This window comes from Histoplasma capsulatum, assembly GCF_000150115.1.
Source record: "Histoplasma capsulatum G186AR genomic scaffold supercont2.2, whole genome shotgun sequence".
Lineage (NCBI taxonomy): Eukaryota > Fungi > Ascomycota > Eurotiomycetes > Onygenales > Ajellomycetaceae > Histoplasma > Histoplasma capsulatum.
The window spans coordinates 2,556-30,528 of NW_025544802.1; the positions used below are offsets into that span (position 1 = coordinate 2,556).

Sequence of the window (27,973 nt, forward strand, 5' to 3'; positions counted from 1 at the left end):
TTAGATATTCAGATTTTAAACACAGATGAATTGATTTGTAATATAATGAATATATTATTAATTAAGCAGATATTACTAATGTTGTAGATTAAATCATTTATACTATCTACACAGTTTATATAATCTGTTTCAACAGTACTATCAACAAACTTGATACTATTCTGATAACAGTTTATAAATTGATTAAAAAAAGAAAGAGAAAGAAGATCAGAGAAAGAGATTGTATGAGAGGATTTTTATAGACAAGAGAATCAGAGTGAAAAAAATATCAGAGATCACACTCTGAAGAAGCACAGAATAAAAGAATTGTTAGAGTATTAAGATATACACAATTATAAAGTAGAATTGTGAGAAGATATAAGAGAACTTTATAAATATATGTGAGTATGTGAGTGTGTGATAGAGGATTGATTGTGTAAGTTAACTGCTAACAGATGCTAACCCATTATAAAAATCAAGATATTATATTCAATTATGAATTAGTTAGTGTTAGATATTCAATTCAATGATAAATCAGTATTTGAAAAAGCTAAGTCTTTACTGCAGATTTAAAAGTAAGAATTCTGAGTATTTTAATCAATCAGAGATTCAGAAATCTGTTTTATATCAATAATATCAACACAATTTAAATCATTATTTTGTAATCTTATATATTTAATCATTTCAGCCATATAATGAGCAACTTTTGACACTCTCAGAACTTTGTATGATTCTTGAGACTTTACTTTACTTCATCTAATAAAGTACTCTGATTTATTATAGTAAATATAGACTTTTCAGATAATTCAATCAATAACTTCTTATCTAAAGAGATTTGATATTCTTGATTATTCTATACTTATATAAGAGATTCAATTTATAGTATCTATAGAGATAGTTGATGCAGTTAATATAATAATAGATATATAATTCTATCTGTAATTATTATATCTTTCTTGAATAGTATTGAAGTATATGAAATTGTTATTGAGTTGATGTAAGTAAATGCAGTAGTCATAATAATATATAAATATAAAATATAAAATACAGAGTTTGAGCAGTTCAAAACTAATATACTGATTCAGAAAATTAATTTTAATAATATTATCTCAGTTCTAATTTTCTGTTTTATATATTTTGCTGTTAAAGTCAGATAGATAGTTTATCAGCAGTATATTTCTCTAATAATTTCTATTCAATCACTGTATTATATATACTTAAAGTATAGAGTTCAAGAATAGAATATTCAATTGATGAAAGACTTCTTCAGATATATATATTTTATATATATATAATTCAATTCAGAATTAAAACTTTGCTAGAGTATCTTCTTCTAATTGATTATAAATATAATAAATCTATAAGAATAGAAAGTCTATCACAGATTCATCTTCTTCAAATTTAATTTTTAATTTTTATTTTTAAATTAGATAAATTGAAAGTTCTTCTATAAATTTATTGAAAAGAGAAAGATATTCTTTTCTTTTATATATAAAAAGTATTAATATTTGCATGATTTTTGATATATTTATATTCAGATTATTCAATTGTTATTGAAACTCTGTTATTTATAGAGATTACTGCTGAAAAAAGCTATAAAATTCAGTATTGTCTTCAGTGAGATTTTAATTCTCATTTATAAAGAAATATTTATAGAAATATTTATAATTCATTTTATTTTTATATAAAATTATAATTCTTGATTCTGATAACTTGAAAATCAGAAGATTCAGTTCTTATTTTTTAAAGAAAATACTTTGTAGATACTCTGATCTCTTTATAGATATATAATTATAAATTTCTAAATACTTGAGCTTCTTTGCAATACTATCACAGTGATGCAGCTTTATGAAACTTAAGAGCTTGTTCTTAAATCTATTCTTAACTTAAATATTTAATACAATTATAAATATAGAGCATTCAGACTGATATAGATGAATTAATTTATAATATAATAAATATATCACTAATTAAGTAGATATTATTGATGTTGTAGATTAAACTGTTTATATCATCTGTATAGTTTATACAATCTATTTCAATAATACTATCAATAAACTTAACACTATTCTGATAACAGTTTATGAATTGATTAAGAAAGAAAAGAGAAAAAGAAATTGAAAGAAGAGATTGTATGAGAGGGTTTTTATAGAAAGAAGATTAAGATGAAAGAATATTAAGAGTTATATAGAGCAATTATTAGAGACTATACAAGTGTGAAGTGAAATTATAAGAAGAGAGATGTTTAGTAGATGTGTGAGAGTATATGAGAGGGTGAATGGGTGATAGAGGGTTGGTTGTATAAGTTAACTACTAATGGGTACTAACCTGTCACAGTAGTTTCTAATGATTTTTTCATATAATTCTTAACATTCTTCCACTTCATACTTCACTGCTATATAATCTTCAATATTCTTTCATTCTGATCTTTTCTCTATAAAAATCTTCTCATACAATCTCTTCTTCTGATCTTCTTTCTCTTTCTTTTCTTAATCAATTTATAAACTATTATCAGAATAGTGTCAAGTCTGTTGATAGTGCTGTTGAAATGAATTGTACAAACTGTGCAGACAGTACAAACAGTTTAATCTGCAACAGCAGTAATATCTGCTTAATTGATGGCACACCCATTACAATTTGATTAAAGTCTTCTTTTTCACTGCCATTTTTACTTATATAGATGAGTCTTTATACTTATTATATATTTCTATACTACTCAGTGTATTCAATATATATTCAACTCTTTTTATCAGCACATCGGGTATATTTATTTTAATAGTATATATTATTACCCAGCTAAGTAAGAGCAACAAAATAGATTGGGCGATATATATCTGAGGTCGCCGTAGTAATGTCTAATATAACGAGTGATAGATCTGTCTAGCGTTCTAATGCTAAAATCCAATTATGCCCAGCAACATTACAGGTATATTTCTGACAACGAATTTCACCTTCATGCTCTTTCACTCCACTTCTTGAATATCATCCTTTTCACTTCCACTATTTCCTTGAACATACTCTCTTTCTTTGTTATTTGTTCTCTCATCAAGCATGAGTCGTGCTACTTCCATCCATTCAACGTCTAATCATCTCAATGCAATATCCGCTGAAGTCTCCGGATACCCCACCACCCACCCCTCCGCCGCCGCCGAACTCACCAATCTTAAGATAAGACTGCGCGGTGCTCTCCGTCAGTTCCCTGACTTCCCCTCTGAGGGAATTTTATTTGAAGACATTCTTCCTATTTTTGCAAATGCCTCTCTCCACGAAGCGTTAATACGATGTTTGGAACTACTCATTATTGAGACTTATGGGGATGCTCAGAAACCGGATGTTGTTGTTGGTTTGGAAGCCAGGGGGTTCTTATTTGGACCATCGCTTGCGTTGAAATTGGGTGCTGCATTTGTGCCAGTGAGGAAGAAGGGGAAGCTACCTGGACCTGTTGAAACAGTGACATATCAGAAGGAGTATGGTCAAGACTCTTTTCAGATGCAAGCAGACGCTATTAAAGCTGGTCAGAAGGTACTCGTGGTGGATGACATTATCGCAACAGGTGTGTATCCTTTTTTCATTCTAGCTATAATTTTTATGTTTCTTGTGTGTTATACTGGTGTTAATTCGTATACATCCACACAGGTGGATCCGCAAGCGCAGCTGGAGCTCTTGTTCAAAAACTCGGAGGCACACTACTCGGTTTCATTTTCCTTCTTGAACTCGATTTCCTCAAAGGGCGTGAAAATCTTCCTGCTCCGGCATACACTGTTCTCTCAACACAATAATCGCTTTCATTATTATAGAATAAAAAGTTTTACTCCATTCAGCCATTTCAAATGAAATTCATTCATATTTGTTAATTTTTTTTTTCCATTAAAACTCTAATAAAGAGACAGAACAATATTCTATAATTTTACTAACTCATCGCACAGAGTGCGAACAAATACTGCATACTGGCGTATCACATCATAGACTGTACAAAAGAAATTGTATAATAGTGTATGATTATAAAAGTTGCAGAATCTTGAGTAGGTATTTTTGCTTTAAAAACAAATATTTTTTCAATTATAGATTGGAGATGTTTATGATTATGAATATGCAATACTGATGCTTCCAGACCTTTGTCACTACAGTCTGCAACAGTAATGTTAACCAATTCCCAGGGTAATCAATACACGGGTCAGGCTTTACAGAGGAAAATTACCTCGACACCAATTATTGACTTTACTCCGCTCCAAACCCCTCCCAATCCGATTCCTCATCAAATTGAGCATCATTACCATTTCTTTCTGCCTCTTTCCCACCACCGGTCGGGCATATCGTGGTATCCACAGCACTCCTATTTCTCTCAAAGCTACTGTCCCGAACAAATCCAGCCACAAAGAACCCTCCTGTACACTCCTTATCGTTTGGCCAACATCGCAAACACCCTTCCCTTTCCGTCTCAGTCAAATCCCAGATCTCCCCTCCTCCATCTCCAGACTCCCCGGGCGTTATGCCCCGGTATTTCCACTTCCGTAGTCCTTCAACCTGTTCATGTCTTGAAATGATCCGCCATCCACGTCGTTGCGCTACCGGTGACTTCAGGGCGCGTGCAATGACGACTTCATTCTCCTGCGCATGAATAGAGCAGGTGCTATATGTGACTCGTGTAGCGTTGGGAAACCTAAACGCATGCTCAACAATTCGGGTTTGGAGGTTAGACAACTTGGTGAGGCGGCCAGGATCGATATTAGTTGTATTTTGATGTTCGGAGGCTGCAGGTCTCCCAAGTGTTGGAACTGGACTGGGAGCAGGACGTTTCCGTTTCATGCCCCGGTCATGAGGGTCTTGAAAACTTGGCAAAGCTAGGCAAGGCATGTCGTCCCTTCCAACTATCCCCGTCCCAGAACAACTGGGATCCAGAAGTAGACCCGTCACATCTTGGAAACGCTTGTCATCCGGGGAGAGAGCAAGGAAATCCTGACCAGGCAAGACAGAAACCATCGTTTCCGCACCAGCGATAGCCACCATCCGTTGTAAAATTCGTGACCGGTTTGGCGAGACGTCGCATGAAAATATGGTGAATTTATCTTGAGTTGAGTGTATCCCGTCACCAAAATGACTTTTTGAACTTGAACATAGTAGTGAGGCAAGATGGGTTGTCTTGTTACCAGGAGCCGCACAGGCATCCAGCAAATCCCCCTTCCATTGTGCCGCGTCAGAGCCCAGGAGCAAATACGCTGGAAAGCAAGACGCCTTGTCCTGTAGTATTACCATACCTTTCTTGTAAGCTGCTGATGACGTTAGCTGTGCATCTTGTGACACAGCTACAAGGTCTGGGATATGAGGGTCTTGATAGAGAGAGTCCGGAGTAGTGGCTACTAACTCCGATAACGAGTGGACCAATTTGTAAGCCGAAAATGTTGTCTTCAACTGCTCATCAAGCGTTGTAATGACATTATTTATCCTGGCCCATCTAGGAGGGACCAATATTGAATCTTCCCGTCCGGAAGTATTTTTCTGCCTCTTGACGAGAGCTTCGAGTTCCTCGATGGAGGCGCATTGTCGATGCACTCGGGACTTGACGAACTCCGCTTTGATGCGAGATTTATGTCTTTCGATTGCCAAACGCAAAGGGTGGTTTGAAGGAGCCACAATGCCTTTTTTCGTTAACAGGAAGTCGTGGACTAGGAGAATCGAGAGCAGTGGGGTGAGCTATGGAACCCAGTTGTAGAAATTAGTTTCAACTGTGCACCTTACTCATTTACCGTAAGTAATTTGCAACGGACTGACCTTTGGTTCAAGCGGAAGAAAGTTGGCATTCTCAACGACCTCTTTGAGAAGGATATCCCATTTTGCAGTCTCAGTTATCAAAGCGTAGACTTGCCTTGCAGGTGATTTGAGTTTTGACTTGTAGACCCGGGATTTGAACGAGCCACCGCTACCGGAGTCACTATATAGAATTGATGCCGCATCTATGTATAATGACATTGCAGCCGACGTGTATACTTGTGAAAACCTCCCACATCAATCGTGTTTCAAAATCGTTGGCATCCCAAATGCTTGCTGTAGAAGGATAACGTTGTCGTTTATTATTATCCAGCTAAGTGAGAGCATTTAGATTGGGTGGCACGTGCCTGGCTCAGCAATACCTGTAATGCCTAACCCTCTTATTGCAGCGTGGTTATAGAAGCCACCTGCTGCTCAGCAGAATCTCTCTCTCACTCAAACACTTTAAAACTACAATAATAATTAAATATAAGATCTGAACTCTGATTTTTCTTTTATAAAAAGAATCTGTATAACAAAGAATTATAAAAATAGAAAAAATATAAGTAAAATACATCAATCTACTATATATATATGTCGATGATATATCAACACATTTTCAACACCAGTATTCCTTTTGGATAACCAACTCTTGGCTGTATTTAACATCACACAAGGACTTGCCATAAGCACTGCTTGCATACAAGCATAAGAAAAGAAGAAGAATAAGAAGAAGAAAGTAGTAGTTCTAAGACAGCAGCTTTAACTCTGAGTCTATAAATAAAAAAGATAAAAGTAAAGATTGCGTTATAAGAAAGACTAAGTGATTGTCATATATATATAGTCTTAAGCTATTTCAATATTTATACTGCTTTGTTAATCAGGCTATGTACAGTTCTCAATGAATCTGTACCTAGTAGGTCCTAGTTATTTTAGATATTCATTTCAGAGTTGTTGTGAAAATCTGAAGACCGTTGTTTTTCATCTTTCTTTAATACTATTCTGTGATTTCTCTGTAAGTAGTTACTCTATCTCTTTCTCAATATATATCCAAGGAGCTATAAAATGATGCAGTATTCTTCTCATTAGTGTTTTTTTCGCGGGTCGGGTTGAAAAAGTGGTGGGGGTTGCCCGAATAAACGGGTTCACTGGTTCACCTAATTAAACCCGCAAACCCGACCCGGGTTTTTAGGGGCGCTTAGGGCGCTTCTAGTGGGTGACGTGCCTAAATTATTTAACTAGGTTTAGTTAAGCCCGGGCACGGGCCACCTAAGCGCGGGCGTATTATTTCACGGGTCGGGTCCAGTTCCGGGGATGGCATGCCCGCAACAACAACGGGCTTTTTCACGGGTCGGGTTCTCAACGCTTTTATCATGATATCTATATCATTCTACAAGTATTCTATGTAGAGTGTTCTTTAAGAGAATTCAGTGATTGAAATGAGAATAATCTATATAAGTAAGATGCCATGTGTAGCGCCAATAATTCTTGTTTGATATATCATATGCCTTCATTAAAACCTGCTCTTGGATTGAAGAAGTTCGCTTTATATAGATCTGCCATTGCAAGAAGAATCCCTTAATCACTTAGTTATTAGTTACAAAGAATAAGGTGAGTAAGATGAGGATTGAATTCACAAGGAAAAGCTCTTTATATATATATGATTGATTTTATGAGAAGAAATATTTACGAGAGCTATGGTCTCAGCATTGGGTTTATTATGAAAATGAAAATGAAAAGAATAAGAAAACTTCATCAACTCTAGACAGGGATTCCTTACCCAAGATGGCGTTCTCTAGTGTGAATAGTTAAAACTTTATGCAGAGGAATCTGCACCCTGTTCAAGAATCTATCGGGCCATCCTATCCTTCGTCTTTTGACTTCTGTTCTCCCAACAACCCACTTCCACACGTCCTCGCAATCTCAGCCTCCTTTGCCTCCAACACTAACCGTTCACACAGCGCCGTTACATCGATGTCAGGTACAGTCACATCTCAAGCTGCAACAAACAACCCAATCTCTTCAATCCAGGCCCCTTCGCCTATGAGTTCTGCCACCACGACACCAGCAAACAATTCTCCCACCTCCCCCAAGCTACAAAACGCTCAGCTTCTTCAATTACCCCCGCAATCGCGCCAGCTCCGCCCCCCAAAATCTCCCTTGTACGTTCCCGCGGTTCTCCGGCCCACAGCACGCACAACAAAACCTCCTCCTCCCACCCCTCCACGGAGTTTTCATGGCTCCTTAGACAGTCTGGATAGTCAATCGAAAAGTGCTGGCCCTATTCGCCGGACTTCATCGTCTGAGAGCACGGAAATCGCCGTGAGCAAATGTGCTGAGGACGTGTGGATGAAGGATGAAAATCTGGGAGAGGTGACTGGTTCACCCACTCGGGATCATTGGAAGGTATTGAAACCATATGACTTATTTTCGTTTCCTGCATGCAATCGCTCCACGATGAATTCCCTTATGCGACCCATTTTTTTGGTGCTTCGCTCCCTTGCTCCACGCTAGAGACATGCTCACAAATATCCTTCCAGGCCGATTCGGCATCCCCTAACTGCGATTCACCCACTTGCCGATCTTTCTTTGGTCTCTTCCTTCGCCGACATCATTGCCGGCACTGTGGACATGTCTTTTGTTATTCACATACTCTCCACATGGTACCCCTGGATCAGAATGCCAGCTTTCATCCTGGTGGGATCCCTTCACGTGCGTGCGATCTCTGCTGGAATGCCTACTGCCGCTGGCAAAAGGCTCGCGCCACGCGACTCAATAACATACAGCAAGGTCTTGGCTCCGATTTAGAAGATATGAAAGATAAAAAGCCATCGTCTGCGAGGACTATGCGAGCTCTTGGCCCCGATTACGTCTCGCCTACCCGTCCGAGTGGCATCCCCCAGGCAATCGATCAGGATGGCCTCGCGGCAAGCAGCGTCCCAAGAGACTGGAGCTGGAGCACATTCTGACCCACTACATCAATAAGCGGTCCCCCTTTCCATATATCCATGTTCCCTACCTAGAGTTGCATTGCATACAAGTCTTTTTGATGACGATTGGCGTCTCGGCGCCTACCTCTGATTTTGACAGCCCATAATCAATCTTGAACTTTTATCTATTCTTGGGATGCTCGGTGGAAATTTTGCTTCTTTCACTTGGCATGATTTAGATTCCTATTGTTTTATATTCCTGCTTGCTGCAATAGACTGCTGTGGCGCATTGTGATTGATATATTTTGCATTTGTTCATTCTTTGCCGTCATTTCAACTTTTGGTCGTTACTTTCTCTGCTTTATTTTGATATATAATTTTTTAACCACATGCGATAACCCTCAATGCTGCAATTTTGCGAAAGGATAGCATCGTCCACCAGCGTTATCTATCAAATACCTCTGCTATCTGCATACATCCTACAAATTGACTGATTTCTTAACCCCAATATCCTCCATGAGCTCTAGATTAGAATTGCATTGCCGAATAAGACATCATTGGAAATCCCAGCGAATATGCCCTCTATATGCTTCCTCCAAAGTTGTTTTATTGTAAATGGAGCGAAACGGAACTCACTCTTGCGATCGGGGTTTCATTTATACCGTATTACCCTGTAGCCGCCGCTTCCAGAATTCCATTCCAGTGTGGCGCACTCACTAATGGGAGGTAGTGAGATGTGCTTGGCACAGTTGGATAGTATCATAACAACCAACCATGTTCAACCTTCCTGGCGCACAAGTTGGGCTTGGCAGAAAAATTCGAGGGCAGATGGCGCTTTTAGCGAGGTCGGGTTTCCTGAGGTCAACTGCGGCCAGCTGCGGGAAATTTGCCCTGCGCGGGGCACTATTGCCAAGATGTGGGGGATGGCCGTGGATAAACGTGCGGAAACATTTCCATGCTGTAGCCGCCATTCTGGAAAGTCTTGCTCCCAAGGTTTATTTGAACTTCCCCCTTCCTTGTGTGGACTCATGCCCAAACTTCCACTCAGACAAGACCTCACAATTCCTATCTCCAGCCCCCGCCTCGCTCTTGCCCTCACCCCCACCGCCGCTGCAGTAATTGGCAGATTTCTATCAGATACCTTTCATCCCCAACCATGACATCAGCATCCTGGCATCCAATTCCCAGGGACTCGCCGTTCTCATTAGCGAACATACCCTTCGGGATCATATCCACCCCAGCCTCAACCAACCGCCATCCCGCAATTGCGATTGGTGATTATGTTCTTGATCTCTTCACCTTTGCTTCTGGTGGCGGCTTTGCCCAGTTACCTTCCTTCCAGCAACACCTCGACGTCTTCGCCCAGCCCACATTGAATGACTTTGCTGCCCTCGGTAGACCCGTTCATCGCCGCGTACGGGAATATCTACAGGCAATTTTCCAAGAAAACACACCCTACCCCGAGCTGCTGAAAACGAATGAACCTCTCAAGAAATCAGCGCTGATTCTACGAAAAGATGTCACAAACCATCTCCCGTTAAGCATTGGTGACTATACAGACTTCTACGCCGGCCTCAATCATGCCTACAATGTGGGAGTCCTCTTCCGAGGGCCCGATAACGCTCTGCAGCCGAACTACAAACACCTACCAGTTGGCTACCATGGACGAGCATCATCCGTCATTGTCTCGGGACAACCCATCCGGCGGCCCAATGGCCAAATCCTCTCCGATCCAACCATCACGCCCAAGGAGCCCATATTTTCCCCTTGCAAAAAGCTTGACATTGAACTTGAGCTGGCTGTCTTCGTCGCCACGGGCAACCAATTGGGCGAGCCGATCCCCATCGACAAGGCCGAGGATCATCTTTTTGGTGTTGTCCTGATGAATGACTGGTCTGCCAGGGACATCCAGGCTTGGGAATACATTCCTTTGGGCCCTTTCAATGCAAAGAACTTTGCAACAACTATCACACCTTGGGTAGTTCTGATGGATGCTTTGGAGCCCTTTCGTACCCAGGGTTTGGAACCCGGAAAGCCGTTGCTCCCGTATCTTCAGGAGAAGAAGATAGAAAATGTATATGACATCCCACTTGAAGTACATCTTGTTGTTGATGGCAAGGACACCAAGATTGCTGAGTCAAACTCAAAGAACTTGCTCTTCTCATTCTCACAGATGTTGGCTCATCATTCAATTACTGGCTGTAACATGCGAACCGGTGATCTTTTAGGCAGTGGGACAATCTCAGGAGACAGACCTGGGACTCTGGGGAGTTTTTTGGAGAACACCAATGGTGGGAAGAATCCGATCAAGCTTGCAGACGGATCTGAACGAGTTTTCTTGCAGGATGGTGATGAGGTTATTCTTCGTGGTGCATGTGGGAAGGAGGGTAGCTACGTTGGCTTTGGTGACTGCGCTGGCATCATTTTACCAGCTCCTCAGATCTAGATATCAACGGATTATTAATTTCATGTTTAGTTAAATAATGTACACTGTAGTCTTGCCAAAGAAAATGGTTTCTTGAAGATATGAAATATAAGCCTTAAATGCTAAATATATACAGAACCGACCTCGACACAGATAGAAGCAATCAATCCACATGTTGAAAAAGGAAAAAAAAAAAAAAAGTCAATCCACTGCCCTTAACTCTTCTGGTGTGTCTGGCTGCCTCGCCCAATGCGCCCTTCTCACCGCCTCCAAACTTTCCAACATCTCCGCCACCCTGGACACGGTGGGAAATGTCCCCAAATCTACCCCAAACCTCTGCGCTGCCCACACTGCTGGCACCAGGCACACATCTGCCATTGATACAGCATCACCAACTGAATACTGGCCTGCACTGGTCAACATCTGCGCTTCGAGTGCCGCAAATCCAGCTTCCATCAGCTCATGAGCCCAGAGAGTGTTATCTGCGCCCAGGGCTTTGACTCGCTGCTGGATCCGCAGGTTTGTGACAGGCTGGATATCGCAGGCTATGATATTTACAAGGGTGCGGACTTGGGCGCGGGCATGTGGTGAGGTGGATGGGGGGAGGAGGGGGGTTGTATTTGTATCTGTATTGATGGATATCTCTTCAAGATATTCAAGCGCAGCAATGGATTGGCCGATTGTGATGGAGGTCATTAGGTTGTCAGTCATGCTACTGAAGGTGGTTGGGTTGGGATTAGAGCTTGAGGTGATGATGAGAATTGGAACCGTAGCGGAAGGGTTCAGCGCGCGGTGGGCTGGTGAAAGTTGTTCACCCTTCAGCAGGTTTACAAACGTGGTTGTGTAGGGGATTTGTTTGAGGTTCAGGGCGATACGGAGGCGGGCGGAGCAGGAGGAGCGGTAGTAGGAATATAGATGGAATTGGGGGTTTTTTCTCGGATTTTCGGAGGCCATTAGGAAAAGCCGTATCGGTATAGTTTACAGTAGGCGGTGATATTGCTATGGTGATGTGGCCTTCCTTGGATGGAAATTATATCGTCTTGGATTAGGATTTCTTTTTTTGGCTGGCAATGATACTAACTACAATAATTTAACCGCTAGTAAGTGAACACCAACTTCAATGTAGGGTTGATTACCCCACCCACCCCACCAAATGGCACTACTTCGTTATTCACAGGAATAATTTATACATAACTTCTACGTCCAACCTAACTACCAGTAGTACAGTACAGTACACTGGAATACAAACCGAAGCAAGAGGAACCCCACAATCAAAGAATCTCCCTATCTCTTCTCCAAGCAGATACAGGTTTAGATTTGAGGCTAGATTTGAGGTTAGCTGTGCGGTCTCTGTTCTTTTAGCTCTTTTGGTACTTCTCCTGTGCAACCTTCTATCCAAGACAAATTGAATCTGTTCTCTGCCTGCCTTCTACTCCTCAAGCAGCAAGAGATTGTCATACTATAGCGATTATTTGGGAGTAGGAGGCAGACTGTCATTATCAGCATCAGCCAGGCATATACTGTGCTAACCACCCAGGCCAAAAAGACCATAAGTCACCCGGCTTCCTGCCAGCCGCTCAAAGGAGTGCTCTCCAGCAGGGGTGTACCGTTCCGCTTGGCTGCCTCGCTGCCTCACTACCATGTTGGGAGGGGGTTATGTAGGTGATTTGTTCTCACTGCTGGGGGTGTTGGGAATATCCATGCATGACGACACGTGTTTAATCACGTGACTTTTACAATTTCCCAAGGTCGGCAGGGAAGAAACTATTCGAAGTGATGTCTGAGCTGTATTAGCATGTAGGCAGCTGTGGCATATATGTGTGCGTTGTGCTAGTACGTAATAGAAAGCCTAGAGCCAACAGAAACTGCAAGGTTGGTACACTGAACTGTTGACTGACAAGATATCCTTGGGAATAGATTTATGTTTGGAAATAGGTAGATGATTAGGTTTCGGAGGACTCGCTGTATTTCACTCACTACACCATTGGCCTTTTTTTATTATGCTGCGGTATAAAAATTCGTGGGTTGGAGATAAAGCCTCTCGTAATCATCTTATGTAGATTGTTTGCTAATCACACTTAGTGTGAATGATATTTATTTAGCAACAAACTGATCAGAAAGTCAGCTCACGACTTTCTACAGAGATTCACTTCCTCAGCTGAGAATTTCAACAAATCTTAGATCAAGGAGGGGAAAAAAAAGCCTAATCAGGCCACAACTTACTTAAACTAACCTGCCTTTCTTGTCTTTCCAGCCACAATCAGTTCTTTGATATCCTCCTCCTGTAATCCCAGCAGGTACAAAATATCCTTGAGTGACGTGCCATTAAGCCTAGTTGGTGCTTCCAGCTGTACCTTGGCCTTCGCCCTCCATGCCACACCCAACCCAGCTTCTTTCAGCATGAGGAGATCGTTCGCACCATCACCAACCACCAGCGTTTGCATCATGGAAATGCCATTGTCAGCAGCAAGGGTGTGCAGTATATGTCGTTTTCGTGCAGCGTCAATGATTGGATACCCTGGAATAAGGTTACCAGTCAGGGATTGAGTGATATTGTCGATTTCGAGCTGTATGACAAGAGGTTCAATTCGTCAGAATATAAAGCGCACGCATGGTCAATTGAAATGGCAGGATTGATTCCTACATGATTGGCAAAGGCATAGTCCAGCCCTAATTCACCGGCCAACCAATCTGCAAGGGGTTGAAAGCCGCCGCTCACAACGGCCATCTTGTATCCTAGGGTTTTTAGGGCACTGCAAAGCTCGCGGGCACCAGGTGAGATAGTAATAGTGGACTTCAGCCTTTCAAAAACATCTGCAGGTACACCCTTTAGGAGGCCCACACGAGCTTTTAAGGAAGCTGGGAAGTCAAGCTCACCATTCATTGCAAGCATAGTTAATTCCTGTGATTAACGTAGACCCAGTATAAGCATTGATCTTAATCTTGTCTATGGAATTATGAGAATTGAAGCGGGACGCACTGAAACTTCTTTCTCCAAACCAATAAACCTGGCAATCTCATCAATGACCTCCTCTTGAATGAGAGTACTATCCATATCAAAAACAGCTAACCGCTTATGTCTGCGAAACACACTTTCTTTCTGCAAGACGACTTCCACATTCCATTCCTGCTCAAATTTCCATATATTCTCATGTTTCCGCATATCTTCAAAGGATAGATACTCTGGGTTCGGAGGAGGACCCATTGTCACTTCTACCACTCTTGGCTGATTCTCTTCATCCAAGCAGCGATGAGAGCTGCTCATCTGCTGATAAGGAGTGGATAGCTTCTCCATTATCTGCAGAAAACTTGTGAGACATAACTCTGAGACATATGAGCCATAGAGACAATCTAATGTTTCTGATGCAAAAGCTGGAGATTCTTGAGAACCCTGTTCAAGATCTGATGTCAGAACCGAACCAGGTACATGAGTCAGAATGAGAAGCTGATTGGACAGTTTTAACCGCGGAGCTAATGAATTGGATTGAATATGACCAAAAAAATGAACCACGCACCTTGTAGAAAATTGTAGCAACTGATTTGGGAGTGATTGGAGGGGGGATAGTGCTGAGGTACCCTCTGAAGATGCTGTACACAATTCCACTGTCCTTGACGGAGACCTGCGCACTGGGTGGGTGACCAGTCGGTGATATTGAGTGGACAACCGGTTCGTGAGGGCTAGGAGATGGGTTTGTGGGCTTGTATGAGGAGGCTTTGCAATGATAATGATCTTGGATAAATGATCCATCTGAGAGCGACCTGTGGCATAAAATAGGATGACCTCTACGGACGGAGAGTGTGTTAGCCATGCTAGATACCAGTAAAATAGTGAGTTTGGCAGGGAAATCTGCCACCAACAACTTCAGCACCGTGATCAAGTTGTTGATCAAATTCAAGAAAGCCGTGCATGAGATTTTTGCCAAGCATTTTAAATGATGACAAATATAAACTTGGGGCTAGTCAACTAGTTAGTTAACTACGTATGATTGGAGTGAGTTTCCAAAGAGCCGATCTAAATTTCAAACCTTGCTGAACGTCTGCCGCCCATCTAAAAACACCCAAAGCACACCATCTTAAGATAGATTACTCCTCATCACTTCAGTTAGAGGCTATAAATTAGAATTGGATTAGTATTAGAGTAAGTTGAAGGGTTGGAGTGTGAGAGACATGATTTAAGCCATCATATTGTGAGTGCAAAGGTAGTTAACTAATTCAAATGTGTATTACTAATGGTTCATCGCGTCTTTCAGATGTGTGTTCTGCAGTGTAAGAGGGGTTGAGCCTGACTGATTATTATCATCTATCTAATGGATCATATACAAACATGTTCGGTCACTGGGGCAAAAGAGCTCTCACACCAGCGCCATGCTGGTAGTAGAGGAGACGAACCAATCTAAACCCCCCAACAATAAATGTGTGCGTGGGTCACGTGGGATAGGGCTTGTGTTCCTAGAGCGTGGGCACCTAGGTAGGACCTCCAAAACTCCGCCGACCCTCGCTTTTTTGCCAAGTTCAATTTGAGGCCCGTGCACGCACCCTTCGGAAGTCCTCGTGAAGAGCACCGTCACGTTCGTCAAAAATTTTCCAGCGATAACCATTCAAATCACTCTTAAAAGAATTGTAGATGGGATAAATTGCGATAGTTACCTATATCCATCCGCGCCAGAATATCTTCACTGATAATCCTTTCGAATCAAATTATCGCCTTCTCGTCCAAGATTTCTTGACATCGATGTTGCTGAAATTGGTCGCTAGATAGACCTAACAATGTCCACACTTTCAAAAAAACGCTGCGGTAATCCCATTCCACTGATGACTCTGTTGAAGAAAATGGACGGCATCACTGATCCTTGCCCAGGTGTCCTAGGAGCCACCGGTGCAGTTGGGACTCGGTTCATCCTGCTGCTGGAGAAAAATCCCTTACTCGAACTGGTAGCTGTAGGTGCCTCAGAGAGGTCAGTGGGTAAAAAGTACTGCAATGCTGTGCGCTGGAAGCAATCATCCCCAATTCCAGCTCAAGTTGCAGACTTCACCATCCGACCTTGCACCCCATCTGAATTCCCAGACTGTGACGTCATATTCTCCGGCTTAGACCCTGATGTTGCTGGGGATATTGAGATGGCATTTCTCAAGGCAGACTTTGCAGTCTTTTCCAATGCAAAGAATCATCGGCTAGATCCTATGGTACCACTTGTGATGCCCTTAGTCAATATGGGGCATGTCGACGTGATTCCAGCCCAGAGGAAAAGTTATGGCCTTAAAAAGGGAATGATTGTTTGCAATTCAAATTGCGCGGTTGTGGGATTGGTAATTCCAGCCAAAGTGCTTATTCAGAAATTCGGCCCTATTGAGTCTGTGAGCATGGTAACCATGCAGGCTGTGTCAGGAGCAGGCTATCCTGGTGTCAGCAGTAAGTGCAAATGTCAATGTAGTACAATACTATGTTCTTTGCATATCATGAGTAACTGATTGTGTCAGGTATGGACATCTTCGATAACATCGTTCCCCACATCCCTGGTGAGGAGGGCAAGATCTCCTCAGAAGCGCGAAAGATTCTAGGCAGGTTGAACTCGGATCTGGCAGGGTTCAGTGATCAGCATCCCCTTCGAATTTCGGTTGCATGTAATCGAGTCCCTGTCCTTGATGGCCATACCGTGTGCGCATCATTGCGTTTCTTAAATCGACCTGCACCAACGGTAGATCAGGTCCGTGATGCATTCATTGAGTACACATCAGAGGTTCAATTGCTAGGGTGCCCATCTGCTCCAAAGCGTGCCATTCATGTTTTAGATGAAGTGGATAGGCCACAACCTCGTCTTGACAGAGACGCTGGGGGAGGCTACACATGCAGCATAGGCAGAATCAGAGCAGATGAGAGTGGGGTCTTCGACATTCAGTTTGTTGCACTCAGTCATAACACAGTCTTGGGGGCATCAGGTAGTAGCATTTTGAATGTTAGTTTTTGCATCACCTTCTAATTCCATCATTGGTTGTCAAATATGTGCTGACAATTGTGTGCTGAATGTAGGCTGAAAGTGTCATTCTGAAAGGCTATATATAGCCTCACCTCTGAGTGCTACACTGTGAACAGTTCATTTATTTATGATGACTGTGCTACATCTCGTTCCTTTGTGAGCTGAGCACAGTGTATAATATGTTCTATGAACCACATATTTTAAACAACTAGAAGATTCAATATATAAAAGAGTGCTAAGGGTTTCCGGAGTATTATTCTTGCAACAGCCACAGTCTTATTTTCTTGAGACTGAATAAATATGTCAAGTGAAATTTGTTAAAGCTTTTTTTCTTGTTCTGAAGCTCTTACTAGCCTTTGTCACTTCTAATAATCGATATCATATATTCTATAACTTGAGGCAACTCCGGTTCTATACTAGTATCATACAAACAAGAATATCACGTAATGTTTTCCTGATAGTTAGCGAAATAGGGGTTATTTCATTTTCCTAGTGAAAATTAATATTTACAACCACTGGCTTTTACGGAGGAATGTTGTAATGACATGCACAATATGTATGCAGGGTTTGGCTAACTAGCCCCAGGAATTCTACGTAGAACTCGTTCGTGGTTTGCGCCGTTGATTACCTAACCAGACTGACACCTTGCACATCTGAACAGACTAGAATCTGTATCTGCCATCCAGTTGTTATCGAACTGTATGCTAGCAAACTGTTTATCATGAAGCCACCGACTGCCCCTTCAATTTTCAAATGGGCCGCTCTCCCATGGCTAAGGCCTGTATATACCACACCAGCCATCCGACTTGGCAACGGCTGCAGACCATTGAGCTCGCGGGCACTCGGCCAACTCACCATCCCCGCAGAAGCCTCCTCTCGCAGTCGTGTGCCATTTCACTCTTCAGCTAATTATTTCCTCCATCACACATTCTTAAGTCGGAATCTTGCTTCCTCATCTACGGCAGTTTTGACATTGAAAAAAACCCAGCTCCATGACCTCCATATTGCTCACAAGGCACGGATGTCACCCTTTGCAGGATTCTCCATGCCGCTGGTGTATAGTGATTTGAGTCATACTGAAAGCCACAACTGGACAAGAAACAAGGCTAGCTTGTTCGATGTGAGCCATATGTATGTATTACTGCCAGAATTAATGTAGAATGTTTCTCTTTCTTTAATGATCACTCAGACTGACAATTCCACCTTTAAAGGGTTCAACACCATATCTCCGGCCCTGGGGCTTTAGACCTTCTCCTGAAAGTTACACCATCCTCTCTGAACCTGCTACAAATCAATCGCTCCACGCTATCATGCTTCCTTGATGAGGAAACTGGAGGTATAATTGATGACACAGTCATCACCCGCCTGGGCCCTGAATCATTCTATTTCGTTACAAACGCTGGTCGCCGCAAGGAAGACCTGGATTTTCTTCACAAGGAAATTGAGAACTTCAGATGGAGGCATGGCTCTTCCGCACACAAATCCATCATCAGCTGGTCCGTCCTTGATAACCATGCTCTAGTCGCACTTCAAGGCCCCCTGAGCGCCTCCATTCTCCAGTCACTCATCACAACTGATGAAGCAGGAACCAACTCAGATCTCAGCACTCTTCACTTTTGTCAATGCCGCTTCCTCCACCTCAATTTCCCAGATGGAACGCACACACCATCCCACCTCCTCATTTCCCGTACAGGCTACACAGGAGAAGATGGCTTTGAGATATCTATCCCCACAGATATAGACCCACAGCTCCCCATGAAAGTCTCTCAACTTCTGCTCTCCAATCCGAGTGTCCGCCTCGCCGGCCTTGCTGCTCGTGACTCCCTTCGCCTTGAGGCTGGCATGTGCTTATATGGTCACGACATAACTGTTGCGCAAACCCCTCCCACTGCTTCCCTCAGCTGGCTCATTGGCAAGGACAGACGTGACCCATCGTCCCCTTCCTCAGCCTTCAATGGCGCTTCAGTGATTTTACCACAACTCACGTCGCCCACGAAGACACTTACAGAGCGACGTATTGGGCTGGTCATTGAGACAGGGCCACCAGCACGTAAAGATGCACCTATTATCGACATGGCAGATGGCTCAACACAGATTGGTATGGTGACATCTGGTTTGCCAAGCCCAACACTTGGTGGGGTAAATGTTGCAATGGGATATGTGAAGCAGGGGTTCCATAAGAAGGGAACTGAGGTTGGTGTTCTTGTTAGGAAAAAGGTACACAAGGCGACTGTTGTTTCAACACCATTTGTACCGACTAAGTTCTATAAAGGGTAATTTCCTTCTGAAAAGGCTAGTAATATAAGGGGGTGTGGATGGCGTAGTGGTAACCGCCGTTCATGAAATGCTTTCTCAAGTAGGTACTTGGTGTTGGGACCACCACTGCTGAGACAAAAAGGTAGCGGGCTCGAATCCCACCCTCTTCAAAAGGATATTATCACATCTTGGTGGACATTGGGTGTACTCTTTCTTATCTCATTTCCATTGATAACTGCCACTTAGGAGTGGAGCAATGTTCAACACTTTGTATATAGTCTAGATGGATTCAGTAAAGTGTGAGAATCTAAGGTGCTGTAATTCTTACGCTGGTGTACCCCAGTTTTTCCGTGTTTCTTAATTAGACGGAGCGAAGCGAAGTCTCTAAGAATCATATGAATCTCTTCAAAAGTTGCTTCATTTTATGGCTGAAATGATTAAATGTGGATTGAAATTCAATGGCATTATTGGTGCAGAGCAGATTTCAGAATCTCCACCTTTATGCAGTGGAGACTTGACTTTTTAACACCAGTCTGCAATTGGCTCTGATGCCTTCTATGCTTACTCTTGAATTATCTCCCCTACCTACCTACCTACCTACCTACCTACTCGATATCCGATCGATTGCTAATGGAATAGAGAATGCAAGTTACCTACCTGTCTATCTGATTGATATTGATTGATTGTTAATAGAATAGCGAATGCCAGCTAGCTCCCTTTCTATCTACCTACCCACCTCCCTACCTGTCTGCCTGCCTGCTAGATATTCAGTCAATTGCTTATGAAATAGATATTCAATCAATAGAGAATCCTAGCTATCTATCTACCTTTCTACCTACCTACCTGTCTGATCAATATCCAATCAATCTCTATGAGCATAAACATCACCATCTAGCTACCCACCTACCAATCAATGCTAGCTTGCTATCTGACTATCTATCTACCTGTCTGCCTATCTGCCTGCCTATCTACCTACCTGCTTGAATGAATGATATCCACTGATGATATATGCCGATAATATATCAATGATATAGCGATGATGATATATGTTGATATAGATATAGCGGATATAGCCATGATAGCTAGCGATGATATAGCGATGATATCTACGATGATATCTAGCAATGATGGCTAGCAATGATAGCTAGTGATGATATTAATATGACTTCGCACTTTTGCTCCATCCTGCCCAGCTGCATGTTTCATGAAGCTTCTGCTATACAGCGTTGTGCCTGAGCTGTCCATCTCTTCAAAGCAATCAAAGATGCATTTCATCCCCTGGAACTTAGAGGTTTGTTTGCCCACCCTCTTAAGGGGGGGGTGCTGGGGGCAGGCTGCCCCTAGTACAGTGAAGATTTTAACTTTGATAGTAGTCCATATTCTTACCCCTGAATTATCTACACCTTTGTTGGTCAACAAAATTCCACTGGGCTTTTTGTTTTGATTTGGATGTCACAAACATTGGAGAATTTTTGTCTCTGTACTTAAACATTTTGATGATAACTTAATTAGAGTAACTAACTTATTAGTAATCTTATTCAACAATCCTCATTCACAGCTCAATCCAACAAATGCATTCCACATGACTTTCCCCTCAAAACAATCATTTGTGATTTCAGGCCCTGTTGTATCAGCTATTTGTACCCCATCTCTCATTATTTTTATATTCACAGGCCCTGTATTCCCACCGAATGGAACATTCATATGATTGATTCCTGCAAATGATGCTTGTAGGCTTGTGGTACGTGATTGTCCAATTTTAACAGCAATCTCACTAGGTGCTGAAACAAAAGCTGTGATAAACACTTTATCCTCTGACACCACCGCTGGATCTAAAGGTTGCTGGCCGAATGCAGGATTGTTACCTGTTGTCCCATCAGCACTCCCAGACTTTCCAGGGTTTCTCCTATACCAATAGGAAAATGTATCACTAAGGCTGGGATGGTCGACGAGAGGGTTGCTTGCATTGTTGGACTTGAATAAATCAATATAGGCTGGAAGAAGGTGTCGCCAGCCATCATGAGGGTTTTCAAGAACATACCACTCAGCGCCCGGAGGAATACCAGGTTGACGAATTGGGCCAATGTAATTTGATTCACCGTAGTCATTCCAGCTGATGATCTATACACAGACAGTTAAATTGATGAAATATAATACGTCAAATGTAGTGAAATAACATACCTCAGCCATTGCTGGCTGCAACGCAATTACCTCCATCCAACGCTCATGCCACAGATCATCCCCACGCCACAGCCAATTTTTCCCCCATTGTGCAAGGTTTGTATAAAACCATGGTGAAACAGGCATCATGTATGGCTTCTGGCCAAGCATTGACATATACTTATTGTCATTATCAGAAGATTTTGATTGTGCACCCACCGGCCATGCATCCCAACTGAAAAATCCATCAATGACATTCATCACCCCCGGTAAGCCTTCCAGCCCTAAACTAGACCAATCCGGGACCAAAAAACACCCAGTAGCTGATTTAATTGCATACCAGTCATTGATATTGTCGGTCCCTTCAAATGTGGATACCAAAGGCTGGTTGTGGTATTTAAATTGTGATCTGTGACCACTATATTTGTTGATCGTTTGTATGACTACATCCATTGGCCATGGGCCGCCGGAAAGATAGTCAAATGATATAAACAAGCCAAAATCTCCAACAGCTGCTGCGGCTTCATATGCGCGGAAAAGCACCGCATCCGTGTAGCTATCTTGTCTTCCAATATTGAGTGCAAATGCATCAATATTAGCTTGCTTAGCTAATTTAATATCAGCCATCCAATCCTCTTGTGTCATAGCAGCAGCACATCCAACCTGGTGAATATTAGCAAAATGAACTCCCTCAAAGATGTTAACATGAAATTTGAGATGGTTGTGAAAACTCACCATAAAATGTGCAAACACATATTTCGGCTCCTGAGCCACAACAGAGACAACTATAAGTAGTAGAAGAAGCCCGATTTTTAAATGCATTTTGGCAAAGTTATTCGGTTTTTAAACTGATACATTATAAGTGTAAAATAAACCAATAATTCCTTTATAAAAGAATAAAACATCACAAATTAAAACAAGTGTAAACTTTTTGCAATTGATTCTGGGGATTTTCTTGTGAGGAAATTTTAGATTCAAATCAAAAAAGAAATATATATATATAATGGGGGATAAAATGTAAGTAATAAACAAAGTGCAATATATAAAGAGTTTACCTGTGTAACGAAAAAAATAAAAAAAATTGACCTTTCAAAACATTACAGTTAAAAAAAAATAAAATGAATATTTCAGGGTTAAAAGAATTGTGAATAATCAAAGAGAGAACTCAGTAATAAAGATAAAATATATCGAAAACCGATATTTTTGTAAACAGTAAGTAAACTTAAAGCTATTGATCAGTGTGATCAGTAGAACTGGGAAAACTGGTATAGATAATATATTCAACTTAGAAAACTAATTTATTGTAGAATTGTAATGAACTTTATAAATATTTCCATTTATCAGTAAAAATATAAAACGAAATAGAAAAAGCAGGTTTATAATCTTAATATCAACAGTTCTTTGTACTTCAGCCGTGGTAGAGTTTCGGCTATTGATAGCTATATCAACTGTAAAAGGCTGGGGATTTCATAGCCACGATTGTAGATCAGAAAAATAGCCACTTCAAAGATTCAAGGTAATATATAACGAGGATTGAAACTTAAAAATTTATCAAAGTTAAACGAGGAACCAAGTTTAACCTTTTAAATTTTATCAAAGTCAGGTTAGTTGAAAATTTAAATATAATTCAAAATCAAGTAAGAGAGCCGCTTTGTAAAATAATAGATGTAGAATGCTATCCTTGTGCTGCCGCCAACTAACTAGTATTACAAGAATGAATTCAATTTATTCAATTCTCTTACCGTGAGAGCAATTTACATATCAAATGAAGCACATCGCGATAGAAGGTTTTCACAATTGATAACTTTTTAAGCTTGTAAATTATCTTTTGTATACTTGATCAAAATATTATAATTCATGAAAAGCTTTTAAAGTGTGGCTGGATGTTGAATATTGCTTTTTCTAGCTATGAGATTTCGAACCATGGGATCAAGAAAGATAGAGTTCAAATTTTTAAGGGGGTTGGAATATTTGTTGGCAATTTCAGCCTCGGCTCACTCAATTCGGGTAGGAGCAAACCGGGGATTAGCGAATTCATCTGGGGGAGACTTTACGCAGGGCCGCAGGCCTTACCAGCCCCGTTGGCTTAACGATTTGATTAGTTGTTTTAAAACTTGAAGGATTAAAAATGTGAATCGATCAATCTCATTATTATCCTTCTTTGTTGCTAGTTAGATCAATAATTCTTCTAAAGGATAAGAGAATGTGATGGGTTAACATCTGTGAGTAGTTGACTTAGACAACCAACCCTCCATCACCCACTGATGTGCCTACATGCTCATATGAAAATCCTTCCTTTTCTTGTGATTCCATCTCAGTGATCTCACAATGTATTCTATAACATTCCTCTGCTCTGTGCTTCACAATGATGTAATTCTTGACATTCTCTCCTTCTGATTCTCTTCTCTAAAAGAATCACTTTGTACTGTACAACCCCTTCTGATTTGTTTTTCATTTTCTAACCCTAATGATGGAGGTGGAAGGTTGGTTCCGATAACTGGTTGCCCAGACGGCCACTCCACCGCACGTGATGAAATTTATATGGTTCTCCAGCTCCAACCACAACAATAACAAGATCAACCATCCGAGAGGTTCATTGCAACTATGAGGCCACTAGGGCAAAAGAGCCCGATCACCACCAGCCCCTGGTCCCTGGTGCGAAAGAGGGGACGAATCATCCAATCTAATCCCTCCAACAACCCCCTCAGACCCACTCTACAATCCGAGCTGGGCGAAGTTCCACTACCCTACTGCCATTGGTCATTGGTGGCCTGGGGTCCTCCAGGCTACCTAACCACCAATCTCCTCCATCATGGTTAACAGAGTGTGCATTAGCAGGGGATATTACTCTGATTCAAACCTGTGATAGATAGCATGTTGGCATACCGTATAGCAGTTGCTCTTACACGGGCCTCATGACCTGTTAGAACACTGTGGCAAAAGAGCTCGATCACCACCAGCGCCATGGTGGTATAGAGGGACCGAATCGTCCTGCAAGCCTACCGCTAGCCCCTAGATTGATAATACCAACCAACCAAGTTCAACTTCTCTTACAACGCACATATTGCCAACTTGCCTGAACTGTTGCTTGATGATGTAAGGCTGACTCAGGATTTCAAAGTTGCACCACCCAAAAAAACAATCCTGACTTCGTCCACAGATCCTTCAGAGATGAAACTTCAGACATAGTCGTTGCAAATTGCTTTTCTGAAGTACCAGACCAAATCATCTAATGCCTTGGCCTTCCATTGCAACTGTGTCTTAGCGCCGCTTAAACTATTCTGACAAACCAAATCATGAAATTGCTTCTGTAGCTCACACACTAGTTACCAATCCTTTCAAATCCACAACCCACAATGAAGTGAAGACGTAGTGAACGCAAAGTGGGTGCATTGTTAATGTCCTCCCCACTCAGTTCTGATCACTTCAATGTCGCTTCTTCCCAACCTGGAAAGTCAGATGAAGAGACACTACCGTTGAACCCATCGCTGGCATCGTGCCTCATACGAGTTGACACCACACACTCACCAATCGAATCGTGCGACTCTGTTCTTGAACCTGATGTTACCACCGCCTCTCCAGTCAGGCATTCCCCGGGCCCCTCAAACGAATGCATTGCCGATAAGGGATTGACATCGACTGGAGCAAATAAGCCAATCCTCCTGAGTTCGCTCCCCAGTCTAAATTTCTGGGGTATATCGTTCGTTGGCTCCTCCGAACTCATCCCAGACTGGAACACATCATACTCTTCCTTCCTGAACATTGACCACATTTACGAAGTCCAGGAACGGCTCGTTAATGACCAGCGAGAAGGAGTCCGTAGCCTGGACGGACCATCACAATCCACTCGAACTCCGGAAGCGGCTTCGTCTACTCCTCCACATCTAGCAGCAGTGGGGGTTGCTACATTTCCTGTCCAGGAGCAACTTCCGACACCCCATTAGCTTTCTATCCCAGTCCCGATGCCGACAATGCCTCCATCTCAGTCTCGTGCTGCAAAACGGAAATCGGATTCACAGCACCTCCATGAAGGAAGAATGGGTCTCCCAAAACTTACCACTAATAATTCAGAACACAGCGGTATCGAATCCGCTCATTATCTTGCAGCGGATAGGGATCTGCAACCGATTGCTATGTCCTCGGACTCGGAGCCACGTTCTAGAAAAACAGTCAACTGTGAAATGGATAACGGCAACATGAGACAAAATAGTAGAGCGGATTCTCCCAACCAGAACTCAAATCTCTCCACCTCCTCCCCCGGAGTTTCGAGGCAGCCAGATTCTTCAGAGAAGGGGAAAACCTGCGTTCTCCCCTCTGAAAAGGTATTTCCCATTCAGATAGGCTCCGAGTTATTTAGATTGTCTGGCTCGTCGATATCCTCTGATGGTTAGTCCAGCAACTCATGTCCAAACCCGTAGTCAGAACTTATGGACTAAAAGTCTTAGAGCACCCTCATATTTTTCACATTTTTTTGAGGAGCAGTTGCGTCACAATGAAAATGGTGCGCCAGTGCGAACTCTATACATTGATCGCGACCCCGCCAATTTTCGAGATATATTGAGACATCTTCAAGGTATTTGGGTTCTGCTACCGCGAGTTCTTCTTCGTATTATAGAAACATTGATTTGCATGTATTTTACATGCCATGACTGACAATTGCCCCTCAAAACTCAAGGCTACTATGTGCGACCGCAAGATGGAACCCACCTTGCTAGGCTGATTGCGGATGCGCAATTTTACAGTCGTAAGTTACGTTACCAGTTCACAACATTTTTATCCAGGCGTCTTCCCCCTAACCTTCATGATTTTTAGTGCCGCGTTTGATCTCTCAACTAGTCGAGTCAGAGATATTCATACAAATCGGAGATCGACATTTCCAAATTCCCCGTGATCTCTTCTCTAGTCCTGGGGATTATCCGAACTTCTTCTCACTCGCTTTTGCTATATTTTTTACCACTCCCAAGGAAACCTTCGATCGTCCAAGCCTCCTGCGTCCACCAGCTGTTACTCCGCCTGTGGTGATCAACCGCTCAGCCGAAGTGTTTGCAGAGCTCCTCCATATGCTTAAAGGATATCCTCTCCATGTACGGAACGAAGAACACCGGGCTGCCCTCCTGCGTGACTGCCGCTATTTCCACTTTCGGGGGCTTGAGCAAAAGCTTGTTCCCCATACGATCAGTTACAACTCATTGCGGCGAAAGTCAGAAATCGTGATTCGATTGCAAGATATCCGCCAGTCGGGGGTTCGGTTTGTAAACGACGTCCCAGCCTCGGATAGAACCACTTCTGGAGGTTGGGTCCATTATTCTCGCCCTTTTGTCGACGACACATCTCATGAGCTAATAGTCGAGATCGGGGATGAAAACACATTAATTAATCTGAATTCCATGAGGGCTAATTTCTCCGGCGTGGCGAAAGCGAGGATATCAAGCCTCTTCCAGGTCATAGCCAATAAAATGAATCTCCCTACGATTGCCCCTCTCGGATTACTGATGAGGTCGGGCGGATTTAGCAAACAGCCACCTAGTCCGGGCAACACTCCACTGAGCGACGACCGAGTCAAGATCCGAATAGACTGTGACGCTGATATCGTCCTTGATGGAGAACCGTACAGTGCTGATGGGAGTGGATTCAAAGGAACTGCGTGTACCACGCCAGCTGACACGGGTTTCGTTCCCAGTACCCCTGGTTCCAACACTTGCTGCAGCAATCAACACGTCCATGTGACCACATCATCAGACACAAATGTTGACATCTCCAGCGCAAAAGGAAGCGAAAACGCAACACGATCATTGTCCGTTACAGAATCATTTTCTCGCTGCGACCCCGCTTCTCCTTTGTCATTCAGCAAACCAGACGCATCGCGATTGCAAGATAGCCAAGGAGCAGCTAAACGCAATGGGCTGGATATTATAAATGTCCGTGGAGAATTGGTAGTGCAAAAGGGGCAGTGGAAAATTCAAGTGCAAGCAGCTGACACCCAGGAAAGTGCATGTGGAAAAATGGAGATCATGTTTGTTGCAGTCAAGCTTCATGTTTTCAGCGGACCCCGAGCACGTAATGCAAGTCGGGTGTTTTTAAGCTAGTCGAATATACCTGCAGTGACAGTTATCAATAGAAATGAGATAAGAAAAAGTACCCTCAATATCCCTCACACTATGATAATGTTCTTTTGTAGAGGATGGGATTCAAACCCACTACCTTCTTGTCTCAGCAGTGATAGTCCCAACACCAAGTGCTTACTCAAGAAACCATTTCATGAACAGCGCCTACCACTACGCCACCCACCAAACCCCTCCCTGCCCCTCCTCCTTCACCCGCCGGCTGTGCTTGGCAGGTATTAACCTATCACACAAGAATTAGGAATATCATCCGAGACTGATACTAGAATTCTCAAAGTGATTTGAGATCAAACTAAGACAAAAATCATGAATACGGTCAGCTTCTCAGGTTTCGAAACGCAACAAACTTCGTTCTGATTTCATACATGGTCACATAGTCAG

At 42.3% G+C, this 27,973-nt stretch overlaps 10 protein-coding genes across 10 annotated transcripts; 6 read left to right on the forward strand and 4 right to left on the reverse strand.

Annotated features, from left to right (window-relative positions):
• Nucleotides 1-3,030: 3,030 nt before the first annotated feature.
• Nucleotides 3,031-3,758, forward strand: HCBG_01214 (adenine phosphoribosyltransferase; the record flags this gene model as incomplete). The annotated part of the gene is made up of 2 exons (XM_045428264.1): nt 3,031-3,532; nt 3,616-3,758. The coding sequence occupies 2 exons, from the start codon at nt 3,031-3,033 to the stop codon at nt 3,756-3,758; spliced, it is 645 nt and encodes a 214-aa protein (XP_045290050.1).
• A 256-nt stretch (nt 3,759-4,014) lies between these two features.
• On the reverse strand, nt 4,015-6,002 carry HCBG_01215 (rRNA (cytosine-C5-)-methyltransferase RCM1; the record flags this gene model as incomplete). Its single annotated transcript, XM_045428265.1, has 2 exons — nt 4,015-5,670; nt 5,749-6,002. 2 exons carry the CDS (start codon nt 5,944-5,946, stop codon nt 4,198-4,200), a joined length of 1,671 nt encoding a protein of 556 aa, XP_045290051.1.
• A 1,630-nt stretch (nt 6,003-7,632) lies between these two features.
• Nucleotides 7,633-9,094, forward strand: HCBG_01216 (uncharacterized protein; the record flags this gene model as incomplete). Its single annotated transcript, XM_045428266.1, has 2 exons — nt 7,633-8,130; nt 8,265-9,094. The coding sequence occupies 2 exons, from the start codon at nt 7,768-7,770 to the stop codon at nt 8,691-8,693; spliced, it is 792 nt and encodes a 263-aa protein (XP_045290052.1).
• A 716-nt stretch (nt 9,095-9,810) lies between these two features.
• Nucleotides 9,811-11,100, forward strand: HCBG_01217 (fumarylacetoacetase; the record flags this gene model as incomplete). The annotated part of the gene is made up of 1 exon (XM_045428267.1): nt 9,811-11,100. The coding sequence occupies one exon, from the start codon at nt 9,811-9,813 to the stop codon at nt 11,098-11,100; it is 1,290 nt and encodes a 429-aa protein (XP_045290053.1).
• Nucleotides 11,101-11,280: 180 nt separating this feature from the next.
• On the reverse strand, nt 11,281-12,033 carry HCBG_01218 (maleylacetoacetate isomerase MaiA; the record flags this gene model as incomplete). The annotated part of the gene is made up of 1 exon (XM_045428268.1): nt 11,281-12,033. The coding sequence occupies one exon, from the start codon at nt 12,031-12,033 to the stop codon at nt 11,281-11,283; it is 753 nt and encodes a 250-aa protein (XP_045290054.1).
• Nucleotides 12,034-12,868: 835 nt separating this feature from the next.
• HCBG_01219 (phosphoserine phosphatase) lies at nt 12,869-14,888 on the reverse strand (the record flags this gene model as incomplete). Its single annotated transcript, XM_045428269.1, has 5 exons — nt 12,869-13,215; nt 13,303-13,646; nt 13,724-13,981; nt 14,060-14,470; nt 14,595-14,888. The coding sequence occupies 4 exons, from the start codon at nt 14,886-14,888 to the stop codon at nt 13,308-13,310; spliced, it is 1,302 nt and encodes a 433-aa protein (XP_045290055.1).
• A 1,021-nt stretch (nt 14,889-15,909) lies between these two features.
• HCBG_01220 (aspartate semialdehyde dehydrogenase) lies at nt 15,910-17,140 on the forward strand (the record flags this gene model as incomplete). The annotated part of the gene is made up of 3 exons (XM_045428270.1): nt 15,910-16,489; nt 16,558-17,033; nt 17,108-17,140. 3 exons carry the CDS (start codon nt 15,910-15,912, stop codon nt 17,138-17,140), a joined length of 1,089 nt encoding a protein of 362 aa, XP_045290056.1.
• A 619-nt stretch (nt 17,141-17,759) lies between these two features.
• Nucleotides 17,760-19,660, forward strand: HCBG_01221 (aminomethyltransferase; the record flags this gene model as incomplete). The annotated part of the gene is made up of 2 exons (XM_045428271.1): nt 17,760-18,185; nt 18,266-19,660. The coding sequence occupies 2 exons, from the start codon at nt 17,776-17,778 to the stop codon at nt 19,329-19,331; spliced, it is 1,476 nt and encodes a 491-aa protein (XP_045290057.1).
• A 1,009-nt stretch (nt 19,661-20,669) lies between these two features.
• HCBG_01222 (glycosyl hydrolase) lies at nt 20,670-22,549 on the reverse strand (the record flags this gene model as incomplete). The annotated part of the gene is made up of 3 exons (XM_045428272.1): nt 20,670-21,431; nt 21,492-22,133; nt 22,206-22,549. 3 exons carry the CDS (start codon nt 22,290-22,292, stop codon nt 20,859-20,861), a joined length of 1,302 nt encoding a protein of 433 aa, XP_045290058.1.
• Nucleotides 22,550-24,868: 2,319 nt separating this feature from the next.
• HCBG_01223 (BTB/POZ domain-containing protein) lies at nt 24,869-27,623 on the forward strand (the record flags this gene model as incomplete). The annotated part of the gene is made up of 5 exons (XM_045428273.1): nt 24,869-25,369; nt 25,415-25,856; nt 25,918-26,043; nt 26,146-26,214; nt 26,283-27,623. 5 exons carry the CDS (start codon nt 24,869-24,871, stop codon nt 27,554-27,556), a joined length of 2,412 nt encoding a protein of 803 aa, XP_045290059.1.
• Between the last annotated feature and the right edge of the window lie 350 nt (nt 27,624-27,973).